Source organism: Peromyscus eremicus, chromosome 2 (assembly GCF_949786415.1).
Source record: "Peromyscus eremicus chromosome 2, PerEre_H2_v1, whole genome shotgun sequence".
NCBI classification, from domain to species: domain Eukaryota; kingdom Metazoa; phylum Chordata; class Mammalia; order Rodentia; family Cricetidae; genus Peromyscus; species Peromyscus eremicus.
In genome coordinates, this window is record NC_081417.1 from 26,901,663 (window position 1) to 26,915,306 (window position 13,644).

General features: G+C 42.4%; 1 protein-coding gene across 1 annotated transcript in view; it reads right to left on the minus strand.

Moving 5' to 3' along the window:
• The window catches only part of Chmp4c (charged multivesicular body protein 4C), a 31,597-nt gene extending 19,573 nt beyond the window's left edge, over positions 1–12,024 (minus strand). The window contains exon 1 of the mRNA XM_059255666.1: positions 11,714–12,024. Within this exon, the coding sequence (XP_059111649.1) occupies positions 11,714–12,023 (310 nt within the window). The 5' untranslated portion in view covers position 12,024. The remainder of the gene's footprint in view (positions 1–11,713) is intronic.
• Between the last annotated feature and the right edge of the window lie 1,620 nt (positions 12,025–13,644).

Sequence of the window (13,644 nt, forward strand, 5' to 3'; positions counted from 1 at the left end):
TGAAGGACAAAGAAATAAGTGACGATTTCAGTATAAGGCAAGACATGAAATGGGCACTTAATCATCTATTCCACATTCCATAAGCCATACACATTTATTATGGATGGGGTGGGGCTCAGTGAGAGAGGATTTGTGAAGTACTTTGGAAGCCCTATGGAAAAACAGGGGAGGTGGCATTTATTACCAGTATGTAATGAGCACTGTGCCCGTGGGTACTAACATGCATAAATTACATTTGGTCTCTAGTGATAGAAGATGTAATGGAGAAAAATAGGAGAGATCTAGAAGGTAGAGCAGGCACACAGATATTTCAAAGCTCTCCACACATGTTTTCAACGTGCTGATCAATAAAATGCATGACTTCTACCCAACTGCAAATCTCAGACCAATGTGAACTTTCTGGTTTGGATAGATGGGAAACCAGGAACTATATAACTTGAAAATAACAGCAAATCACACCAGCTGGTCCCTATGTACAACCTACGTATTTTCAGAGGTCTCCCAGGTAGTAAATTTCATAAAGAGGGTAAATAGCAAACTTGAAAAAAAAAAAGCTAGACCACAACAGTGATGTGTGGGTTTATGTAATGCGAAGATAGATGCGGGGATGGTAAAAGAGAATGAAACTGGAAAAATAAACGAACAGTATTCTGAGGCAGGCGCACTTGGAAGTGGTATGTCTCTTAAGCAAACCACTAATTCGGAACCAATTTTAAAACATAAGTGATTGATTAATATCAAACAATATAAACCATTAGAAAGCCAGAGTGATCAGTACAGTCTTTCATCTTCAGAGAGAGAGAGAGAGAGAGAGAGAGAGAGAGAGAGAGAGAGAGAGCAAATGAACCAAGAAAATTGAAATTATTTTCTGATAAAAATGAAGCTTATGTCCTCATTCTAGAGATGAGATCAGAGTATCACGGAACAGAATATTAGAGGAGGTAAATCTAGGAGAGAAAATTCATGATTCAAAAAATGCTAGTGTCCTCTAGTTGTCAAAAATGTAAGCACAAAAGACAAATTTCAAATGCCCAGCAAAATTCTCTTTCCTTATAATTGATTTTTTCAGAGACCAATTGCCAAGGAGGTGAAGTACTCAGTTATTGGAGCAACATACAAATAAATTCATTAAAATCTGCTTGATATTCTTTGTAAAAAGCCAATTAATTGTTTGACTCCAGGCAGAATACATAACTAACTAGAAGTGTTTATTTTTATTTGCTACTAGTGTTATTCATAACCTCACAAATTAGTAAACTTTATGGATCATTTCTGACTTAAAATGTAGGGGGAATGTATGAGTATGAAACTAGGGGATATTAACAGAAAAAAATATCAGGAACAGCAACTGTGCTTAACTTTACAGGGGAGATATGCTTCCGGATGTAAGATACTTGGCATATAGAACATGCTTGTATAATCACTTTATGCATATTTAATATGGCTCTATACAGTAATTGTAAAAAGTATCACAAGAAATTACAGTTTTAAAGTACAAAATGTTTAACAAATACTTGATTGAGTAATTTAATCAGTAGGGGCTGGAGAGATGGCTCAGTGGTTAAGAGCACTGGCTCCTCTTCCAGAAGGCGAGTTCAATTCCCAGCACCCACAGTGACTCACAACTGTCTGTAACTCCAGATTCAGAGGTTCCAACGCCATCTTCTGGCCTCTGTGGACACAAGGCATGTGATGCACAGGCAAAACACCCACACATATAAAATAAAAATGAGTTATAATTGTAATAATTTTATTATCATAAATTTCTATTCAAACCTAGTATAAATATGTAAACTTTACTTCATTTAAGATAGATATCAAATTTCAACTTTTTAAATCAAGAATTTAACTTCTAATTAAGATTTTCAACTCTACTAGAGAATGACTTCCTTCTCTTTGCCTGCAATTTTAAAAATCACTGTTCATGCTTGCTTGCTTGAGTGTTTTCTTTCCCGGATAGTGATTAACTGTGTTGGTGTTTTGAGTCAATAGCAGTCTAGATTGAGGAAGTGAGGAGGGAGGTTCCACAGGGCTGCGGAAATAAGGGCTTCTCCCATCCTCAAGCACTCCCAGCTGCTCGCTGGAAATGCCTACAAGTCAGAAATGCCTGGAAGGATGCTTAGCAGTGATGGGCAGAGTCAGGGGTGCAGATGTCCAAGCTCCTGTCACATTAAACAATGACCTCACAGCTTTAGAATGGGTCCTAAATATTTCCTTCCACGCAGTTAGTTAGTTCCCTGTGTACTCCAGTTGTCTGAGGGAAACAGCCAACATCTGATGCAAGAGAGCCAATCTGAAAATGGTTTATTATGTATTATGCTTGCTTTCCCCCCATTACATCTTCTTTTTCAAATGTTGAAACCAACTGTGTGCTTGTTAGAACTATCAAATAATAATCAGAAAAAGAGAAACTATAATAACCAGCTTCTACTAAATATGAAGGACTAAGGTGAAGATCTCAGGAACATGATTTTTAAAAATCCCCAATGTATCTGTTATTTCAAGTATCTGTGCAGTTTTATCCCTTATAAGTATATTCAGATGTACTTAGGACTACAAAAAGAAGAGAGAAAGAAAGAAAGAAAGAAAGAAAGAAAGAAAGAAAGAAAGAAAGAAAGAAAGAAAGAAAGAAAGAAAGAAAGAAAGAAAGAAGGAAGGAAGGAAGGAAGGAAGGAAGGAAGGAAAGACAGACAGACTGTGGTGATTTGAATAAGAATGGCCCCCATAGGCTCATCACCAGATGTTTGGTTTCCCAATGGTAAAACTGTTTAGGAAGGATTAGGAAGTGCAGCCTTGTTAAAAGAGGTGTCTTACTGGGAGTAGCTTTGAGGCTTCAAAAGCCTACACCAGACCCAGTCTTGACTTCTCTTCATCCTGCCTTTAGATCAGGATGTCAGGTCTCAGCTACTGGTCCAGTGCCATGCCTGCCTGCCTGCCACCATGCTCCTCACTATGACACCCTCTGAAACTGTAAGCAAGCCCCCAATTAAATGATTCTTCCCATACATTGCCTTGGCTATGATGTCACCTCATAGCAATAGAACAGTAACTAAGACAAACATCAAAACAGATCACTGATGCCCACTTCAAAACTGACCTACAAAGTCAGAATCATAAACTCAAAAAAAAAAAAAAAAAAAAAATGGAGTATTAGGTACCATGCCTTAAAGGTCATTGACTTGAATATACTTTTCTTTTCTATTAAGAAACTAAGTATTCTGAATACCAACAAACACAATGGTAACACTAAATATACCCATGAGTAGCTCACAGTACCTCTGCCACAGCTTCTCAGAAGTGTTTAAGGTTTATGATTATGGTACAATCACAGAGTCAGTAATAAATTTTCTACTTAATTCTGACTTTGGCTAAGTCTATAAAATGCAAAACAATATAAATTAAAAAACACTACAAAAACTCATGTCACACATATTTGAAGAAAGACTCAAAAGTCTACACTCAGAGAGGTTGGAAAAGAACATAGCAATTGCTAGAATCCAATATGACTTCCCAAAGATGAATGCTACTAAACCAACCTCATGGTTTCTTTTCTTGGTGGCATACTGGTACAAGGGAAAGCCACGGGCTACCCATGGCCTTCTAATCCAACCCACAACAGAATCATCCAGAAACAACTGAGCACATCAATCCTGTCACTCATTCTCAATCTCTTTGGAACAGAGTCTTCTGGTGTGCCATTGTAAAAAGCTCTTCAGTGGAATTGATGACACTAACACATTACCAGTCCATTAAACGGTATCTGTGAACCACAGATGTGTGCTGATGTTTTAGGTTGGGAAACATCATTTACAAGGTATAGAGGGTGTGACTAGAGAAAAGAAAATTACAGAAATAAGATGACAAAGACCAGAAATATAGCTCAGTTGTTTCATATCTAGATGAATAAAAATCTCTCATCAAGTGTTGATCTGTCAAAAGGGCCATCGCAAGGCGTGGCTGAATCTTAAATGAAAGGTGCTGCTATTCTGCAGCAGCCATCTTGGAACTAGGTCTCTTGCAGCATGCCATGGGGCCCTGTCCTTGCATCTGTCTTACCAGGTGTCTTAATAAATATTTATGCAACAATTAAAAAGTCTGATTATAGCTGGTTCAAGTAAATGAAATAGTACACATAAAATATGAAATAAAAGTTTTTAATTCTAAGATAACTGGAGATGTTTTTAATAAGAATAAATGTTAAATACTAGACATAAGCTTAATATACTGATTTGAACAAGGAAAAGGGATGTAAGTAAGTATGAGAATTGTGGTGGTTTGAATGAAAATGGCTCCCTATAGGCTCATGCGGAGCGGCACTACTAAGAGGTGTAGCCTTTGAGGGGTGGGCTTTGAGGTTTCAGATGTTCCAGCCAGGTCCAGTGTCACTCTCCCTTCCTGCTGCCTGCCAATACAAACGTAAAATTCTTGGCTACCTCTCCAGCACCATGTCTGCCTGTGTGTTGCCATGCTTCCTTACATAATGATAATGGACTAACCCTCTGAACTGTAAGTCAGCCCCAATTAAATGCTTTCCTTTAGAAGAGTTGCTATGGTCATGGTGTCTCTTCATAGCCTCATAAACACTAAGATAAGAATTTTTTTGCGTGGTGGTGGTGGTGGCGGTGGTGCACGCCTTTAATCCCAGCACTCGGGAAGCAGAAGCAGATGGATCTCTCAGAGTTCGAAGCCAGCCTGGTCTACAGAGTGAATCCAGGACAGGCTTAAAGCTACACAGAGAAACCCTGTCTCAAAGAACCAAAAAAAAAAAAAAAATTTTTATTTATTATTTTTTCTCTCTCTCTGCATGTGTGTCTCCCTCTGCATCTCTCTCTCTCTCTCTCTCTCTCTCTCTCTCTCTCTCTCTCTCTCTCTCTCTCTGTGATATGTAAATGTGGGCACACACACATTCTATGGTGTATGTGTGGAAGTCAGACAACTTTTGCAAGTTGGTTCTCTCCCTTACAGCCATGTGAAACCCTCTATTTACTCCAGAAAACAAAAACAAAAAACAAAAAACAACAACAAACATTTAAGGAACAGCCAAGAAAACAAAACAAAAAAAACCTGGTTCACTCCAAGCTGCACAGTACCTAAGCAAGTGGCTGAGCATGAAAGTTTCATAGAGTCCTTGTCTGGGACCAGAGGGACATGGAGAGAGGGGAAAGTTACAGGTTTTTAAATAAGAGCTTATGTGGGTGGAGTTCTTAAGGTTAGTATAGATTCCTGAGGCTAGCATTCCTGAGGTTAGCCCATGGCAGGGAGAATGTCCAAGTGGAGCTTCTGGGGTAAGTAAGAAGGGGAGGTTTTTTTTTTATTATTTTCCATCAATTTATTTTGAAGAAGAGAGGAGATAGTTGATTGGGAAGTAATACCTGCATGGATACTGATTAATGTTCTAGTTACAGTTTCTCCAGGAGCTAGCATACTGAGATCAGCATTATGGCAGTGGGGCCGGTGACCTAGAGTCTGATCACTTCATGACAACCAATGAGCAGGGGAATGAGAGGAGAGGTACAGAGGACAAGACAGAACTCCCAAGTGCACACCCCCAAGGATCCACACTCTTCAACGATGCCCCACACACTGAGTTTCTATTCTCCTCCAACAGCCAATCAAATGATGCCCCACAGTGGATCAATCCACAGAGAAGGTCAGAGAACTTATGATAAAAAAAATCCAAAGCCCACCTTACACATTGCTAAACTGAGTCCCCTTTACCATGTGGCCTTTGGGGAAGATTCTAAATATAAACAACAACGTATACACCAGAGATTGTGGCCTTACAGAACAGTGAAATTCTCTTGAATGCAAGCAAATGGATTGTTTTAAAAGATTTCATATTAAGCAAAATAAGCCACACACAGAAAAAAAAGTTTTCACTCATATATGGAAACCAAACAAATGAATTGAAAGTAGAAATGAGACTATTAGGGATAGGGAGAAAAACTGGGGAGAGGATAGGAAAAAAGAGGATGGACTCATTAAAATTGATTTCTGTGTGTAACTGTATATATGTATATAGAAATGAGACAGTGAAACCTACTAATCTGTACCATTAACATGCATTATTAATAATAATAGTAAATCATAAGAACAGTATGAACTTCCTTTAGAAGCTAACTCAGGGCGCTAATGAGGTCCCGTGAGGAGCTCCTCACATGTTTCTTCTCAAGTAAACGGAGGGGATGGGAAGTAGACGGTTCTCATCCAGGCTTCTGAATGACAACAGGAGAAACAACGGAAGAAAACAATAGCAGTTAGTCCCCCCAGTTTAGTGGCTCACCGAATAACAAGCCACAGCTTCCTAAGTTTAGCGGAGATCAGAATCGCTGGCTGTGCTCCAAGCTCAGTGTGGGATCTCCCCGGGTATCTGGGAGTGAACATTTTAGTAAGCATCCGGACAGAGCACAAATGCTATGGTCAAAGAGCCACATGCTTTCTCTTCAGAAAGGAGGTCATCGGGTAAGCCACCTCTCCCAGGAGGCTTTCTCCATGGTCCTGCAGTCTACGGCTGTCTCACTTTACCTGAGCTGTGTGTGCGTTTGTCCTCACAGGACTGGCATTCAACCAGCTGACTGCTTGGTAGCTCTCTTTACACCAAAGTCGCCAGTGTCTGGGGTGGGAGAATATGGCAAAGACGACTATACCACAAAGTTAAATCAACAGTACAGAGGGCTCCTCCCACTGAGATAAGAGTGGCCTGTGTACACAGTCCCACTCCATAGGGATACAATCCCAGCACGCTAGTCTGCATCCGGATTCCAACAGAAAATTCAGCCTTGTCCATTCACAGCCCAGGCTCCAAAGTGAAATAGCTTGTTTCCACAGAGGACTCCGCTTGCAGACTCATCCCCCCAAACAGACCCCTGAAGAAGAGAGCCAAAGGCTCCAGCACCATATTTCACTGGAATCATGTAAAATGCCACAGGAGGGGTTTTGCCCAAATCCGCTTACCTTGTCTCGACTGTTTCTATCAGCACGCTCAATGCCTGCGGCCTACAGATAACCCTCACGTGGACCCACACCATCTCACATAATTACATACTTGGAGTTCCTGCTCCAAACGTGTGATCTGGGGCCCTGGACAAGATAAGCAGCAGGGCCAGGACTAGTCAGGAGAAGGAGGCACAAAGTCATCAAGCCAGGGCAGCACTCACTGCGAGGGTCACAGTACCCTGTCCCAGGCATTTCACCAGCCTCTCTCTAGGCCCAGCATAGTAAGCCAGCCTTAGCACAAGAAAGGTCTTCAAGAGATTGAAAATGGGGAAGTTGAGGCAAGGGAGACTTGGAGAAGTGACTACTGTCCTCAAATATATAAATGATATGGAGCTTTAGCCAATGCTATTCTGGAAGACAAGATTTAAGGCAATTCCAACTTTAAAAAGTTGTTACAGACTGGGGGCTGATGATGCTTTACCCAGTGATGTCCTCATCCACACAGCTCTGAGTGTCTGTGACATCACTGTCATATGAGAAGGAACTAAACAGGCCAGCTGACTGGTCTGGGGACATTAAAGCTGCAAAGTTACAGTGAGGACTGTATCACACAGGGCTGACTGCTCTAAAGCCCAAGCTCTGAACTCCAACACCAAACACTCTGGGTCAAGTTATAACAATTAAATTGGAATATTGTATTTTAGCAGAATCCCCAGCCATCTTTCTGGGATGTTATAAAACAGACCTTAAGAAGAAATAAGAACAGACACCACCAAGGGGTATTACCAAGCCAACACGTCAGCAGGGGTTTGAAGTATGCTGAGACACAATGCACTTCAGCTTCAGAGGCCACCAGCCTAGGGCACCAAGAGTTAGGTTGCTTGCCCTATCTCAAGGAAGCATACAAATACTCATTGTCCTTGGGTCCTGGGATGAGAAAAGTCCAGAAAGCTGGGGAGAAAGACAGACCTGAAATTTCCCCCTCATTAACATTAGAAAATTACAATGGACTGAGATTTCCCACCCAGAACTAGGCATCAGGGCAGCATCAGCTGGAAGCCCTTTTTTGAAAACCTGATACCTGAGCCCATTCCAAGCAGTTAGCTCTGAATCCCTAGGGCCAAGACTCCAGTGTTCAGGTGACTTCAATAAACAGGAGGGATGAAACATTGCTCTGGGTGACATGGCAAAGAAGTAGGCAAAGAATTAAGTGATGTATGATAAGTCTGATGTGCCCAAAACAGACCACTAGCCACAAAGCAAAAGTTCCCGCAACCTGAGTAAACTGCATTTAAACATCTCTGGCCTCCTAAAGTTTTTAATTAAATTAAAAATCTTGTCCCAACTGTTTACTCTTTGAGACCATGAGGTCCTTGACTATCATGATACCCCAGGGGCTGCAGAGCCCATTTGGTTGTGTGTGCATAGTCACACTTTCTGGTATGAAAATGATAACCTCTAAAGAAGTGTGAGGTCAGAGGTCAGAGTTAGCTACTTCTGCATTTCCTCACTGCTAGTTATAACTCAACCAATTTTCAGGAAAAACAGATCTGCATATAGTTGTTAAACAAACATCCAGCAGTAAGTTGGCAAAGCAATTTGTCTATCTAATTGATGAGATCAGTGTAGCCCTAACTCTGTCCTTTTGGGTGCTCCAGTACACCATGATTAAAATACTGAGGCAGGCAGTGACAGTCCCCAGAATGTGCCCTATGGGAGGAACATCCCATCAGAATCTACCTCAACCAGGGACCAGACACTATGGCTGATTTGAGATCAAACAGGTACCATGCTGATATTTACTTATGGGTTTGAAAGTTTTCCATCACCTGTTCAAACCTCGGGGACTGAAAAGTATCCCTAAACAATTGTAGTAAACCCACACATCTTTTAACATGTGTTATGCCTATTTAAAAACTAGCCAGAAGTGGTGATGCATGCCTTTAATCCCAGAACTTGGAGGGCAGGGGCAGGCTGATCTCTTTGAATTCAAGGCTAGTCTAGAACTACACTGATGTCCACTAAACTTAAGGACTTAAATTAAAGAGCTGGTAAATTGGAGTGACTCTTTTCTTCCTATTTCTCTTCTGTTGTTATTCATAAACCTGAATGAGAAACATCTACTTCCCATGCCCGCCCTCTGCTTACTCCAGAAGAAACATGTGAGGAGCTCCTCACGGGGCCTCATTAGCACCCTGAGTTAGCTTCTTAAGGAAGTTCATATGGGTCTTATTATACAGATTATTTGGCATGTAGTTCAGAGCTTGGGCTTCAGAGAAGTCTGCTCTGGGTTGACTTATTGTCTAAACTGTTGCATAGAGAATTCCAGGTCTCAGATAGATAGATGATAGATAGATAGATAGATAGATAGATAGATAGATAGATAGATAAAATAAATAGATGTTACTCATCTCACCAGTAATGCTAAGCTCCCTTCGGGTACTCACAATGCTGCCAAAGCTTCTGATGGTGTAGAGACATTCATCATTGGAGAACTTGTGGTTTCTGATGTCACACTCCCTGGCCATTCAGCTAGGATGCTGACACATTAGGTGGCTAGCTATAGAAGCAAAGCTTCCACTAAAAACACACTGTATCTCTCTGATGATAGTGCAAATTACAGCTGGTCTAGCAGTCATTGTGCAGCACGGGGACCTTTTAGCACTCAGTGTCGTAGCATCTTATTTTCCTATATGTCTGAAAGTATTCTAGTGGCTAATGGAAGGGAATGGCTGCGTGTCTGGGAAGTTATCTGGTTTATCTGGGAGACACAATAAGTTGACGGTGCTTCTAATGCACAGACTTGTGACTGAATTCATCCCATAGCTTTATATTCAAGATGGTCTCATGGAAGGCAGCCTCTGCTTAATTCCAGAGCCACTGGGGCCCAGGCTTAGTCTAACATCAGTGAACTCACAAATCTCAATGATAAATCAATTTTGTCTCCAATGAATCACTTGCTCACAAGAGCATCTATAACTTCCCTAATGTAAGGAAGCTGGATTGGTACTCAGCATTCCCTTCAAACGTTCTGTCCTTGTTTATCATGGGATACACTTTAGGAGAGCATCTCTGGAAACCAATATAACCCATATTATGTTACATCTCATTCTATATGATCCATATTATGTTACATTTCATTAAATAGCTATTCACTGAGTTACCACTGGAAACAAAGGTACACACAGTTCCAAATAAACGGCAAGGTGTCTGCGCTCTGACAGACACTAAGCAAGTCCTCGGAGTGCACAACCAACCAGGAGGAAGGGTGGAGCCACAGCATGACCACTGACTTGTTAGCCAGCCATAATGCATGGTCTCTGCTTAGCGAGTGGCGCCGAATAAGTTCCCAAAATATTTTTCAACATGGAATAAAAATAGAAACCAGTCCTTAGCTCTAAGCCGTACTGCACTGTGGCAAAAGTCACAGACAATAACAGAGAAGAATGAAACTTGGCCTTTCCATCGCAGGTAACAAGAGCGTGTGTATCAGGCCCACTCTTACGAGGGTGGAGTTTTCATGGTCAGCTCCCTGAGGCATCACTGCTTTCCTGAGCTGAACCAAAGAGGCATCATAAGGATGAGCTAATTCTTCCCAAAGCTTCCCCGTGACTAACCTGGACTGGGGGTGTGGCCCACGGGTAGAGCACTTGCCTGACATGCATGAGGCACTGGGTTCTGTTCTTGGTATCCCCCAAGACCACAGAAGATGAAAAAGAAAGATGGAGAGAAGAGGATGGGCATGGGGAGGAGGAGGAAGGTTCTCTTCTTCCCCCAAACCACTGATACGGTAAAGAAGCCAGACGTAGGGTCACAATTATTCAGAGCTGTCAGGAAGCGGTCATTGCCACTTCGAGTGCAGGGTATTAAGAGCAAATCACTTCCTTTCCTCCCTGGGTTTTTATGCACACCCAGGTGCTGGCGAGGCCTGTTCCTATACAGAGCACTATGCTGAACAAACCAGTGAACTCTGACACAGAGCAAAAGGTTCAAGGCGTGACAGCCTCACTAACAGTCATTATTGACTCAAAGTCCTTTGTGTGGACTAAAAGCCAGTGATAGGAAACTTAATATTTAATTCTTGACTCTGTTGTTCTGTTGTTGTTTTTTTTTAAGATTGGACTGCACAACAGACAACTGAAGCAGAGGAACAAGATAAACCAGAGTATATTAGAACACGCTTCCCCAGAGATTTATTTATACATAAGCTGCATGTGTGACTTGAATATAAACATACAAGAGAAAATTGATATGTATAGTAATAGAGTCAACAGATCCAGGCAAGAAAGTGGGAAGCCAAGGGTAAAACGCAAGGGGATCCAGAAAATGCAGTCACAAGTTAAACTTCCTTTGGATGCAATATTCTTAAAACTCCAAAATAATACACAAAATGACGATGAGCAAAATATCACATAAAAAAAGATTTTTAATAAAGAAGTACCATTAAAACCCAAGACATGAGCCCAAGACAAGAGAAAATGATCAGCAATATTCATCCCGACTTTAAAGTTTTGATTTCAGGTTCATTATAGATTGATTTAAGTCATTTAAATATTACATACAAATGTTGCTCATCGAGATTACTGGGATTTTTGGAGTTGAACATAATGCCTGCCTGGCAGGTGCCTGGCTTAAGTGTCTCAATCACCAGGCCCTGGGGGTCAGGTCAGTTCCTCGAAAGGCAAACCAGATGGCCTAGGGGGACACAGGCGCCTAGCTGGAGATGGTCCCCAGGGTAGGAGTGGGTGAGAGCGGCCTGGCCTGGGGCGCAGCCTACCTCGTTTGTTCTGTGAGCCGTGCTTCTTGGCTAGGGCGAGCTCCCTCTGGATTCGGTTCTCCAGGTACTCCTGCTTCTTGGCCAGCATCTCCTCGGTCTCCCGGAGGCGGGCCAGGGCCTCCTGGGCGCTGGGAGCGGCACGGGCCCGGGAGGAGCGGGTCCCTTTGAACAACTTGCCCAACTTGCTCATGGCTGGGCAGTGGGGGGCGAGCGGCCCTGCGCGCTGGGGACAGGTGAGCCACGCACCGAGCTGGCCGTGCTCCTGGGAGTCAACAAGTTGTTTCGGCAGGTGACACCCACTGCCGGGCATTTCCTGGGCCGGCTCGGCCCCGCCCTCGGATGGCCACCGGGGAGGAGGCAGGGCGGCCGGCGCCACAGCCCTCTGGGAGTCAGGGAGCCGAGAAAAGTTGGCCAGAAGTGAGGGACTGTTTTATCCTCGCTAGCGACACATCCAGGAGCGACTGCTGAGAAAAAAAAATGGCTTGGAGAAAAGCAAATCCACGTTCCAAGGGCCTCTGACCGGGCCTGAAAGGCTGTGGGCTTGAGTGCAGGTAGCCCACCTGGATATGCAAAGGGCTTTTTTGAGAGTGTGAGAGAGTTCAGTGTTCCTGTCTTACCAAGAATCTTCTGTCATGTTCCTCTAAGTGTGTCACGTCCAGGACACTGACCTATCCCATCGTGAAGGTGTGGGCACAGAAGAGGCTGGGCTTGCTCTGATAGTCTCTGCATTTGTACAATCAGGCAGGCTGATGTGTACTTGATTACCCTTCGGGATCAGATGACCTCCACAAGAGTTCAAGTAGGTGGACGATGGCGGCCACCTCTTTTCTTAATGGCAGGACTTTTGTACCGGCGTGGTGGTCACATCACCTCTGTAATTAGGAATACCAAGCTTACAGTGTCATTGTTGTGTATCTGAACCTTAAATGGGGCTACTCTTGTGTTTGGATCTTTGTCAATCACCTTTCCATTAATATCCAAGTAACAGAAAGTAGAAAATAATATCATCTTTACTCCATGGTCATTTTGTCAGCCCCACCTCTTGGGGATGCAGGGGAGCAAACAAAGTCTTTGGGCAGATGCTAGAATACAACTGAAAACCTGTCTGAAGTGTACTGCCAAGAAATGGCCCATGGCAGTTAGTCTATGCTCTGGCTTTCAAAGACTCACACTACTATATCACACTACTGTATTTGAACATCATTAGGGTCTATATGTGATCATAAACAGACTACTGCTAAAGACAGCATCCATCAGTGACGAATTCACCTTGATATCTAAGAACAGTAAGCCAGTGTTGCATGCTATCACAGCAAATTAATCCAATTTCATCCAATATTGGTGAGTCTAGCAGAAAACTGGCAAAAACTTGAACATTGAGATTCACTAGTATAACACACACACACACACACACACACACACACACACACACACGAACTAACTATAATAGCCACAAGCCCCTATCATTTCCTACTGTCCATCTAAAGCATTATGATTAGTAACATACATTTTGCTCTAATTTGGTATGTATCCAGATGTTCTGGTACCTTTGTTAATTATCTAAAAGCCCCTAGAACATTTTTTCATACTTGTTTCCTTGATCACATTTTATCATGCAGCTGTTCCCACTGCTGGTCCCTTGACCCCACCTTTCCTGGCTGTCTTCTAAGGCTGGGAAATCAAGCTGGTTAGTGACTCACCTTTTAAAGTTTGTGGTAACAGTTGCAATCTTTTGAGCACCCACTGTGTGTTCACACATACCACACGCATGATCCTTCATCTGTAGATAAACTTGACAAAATAGCCATTTCTGTGGGTTTATTGTAAACAGCTTAAAAAAAAAAAAAACGTTAACGCATACTTAACTAAGCAAAAGTACCTTTGCGAAGCTTCCTCAAGCCCACACATTTAAGGATGAAAAATAAGCTATC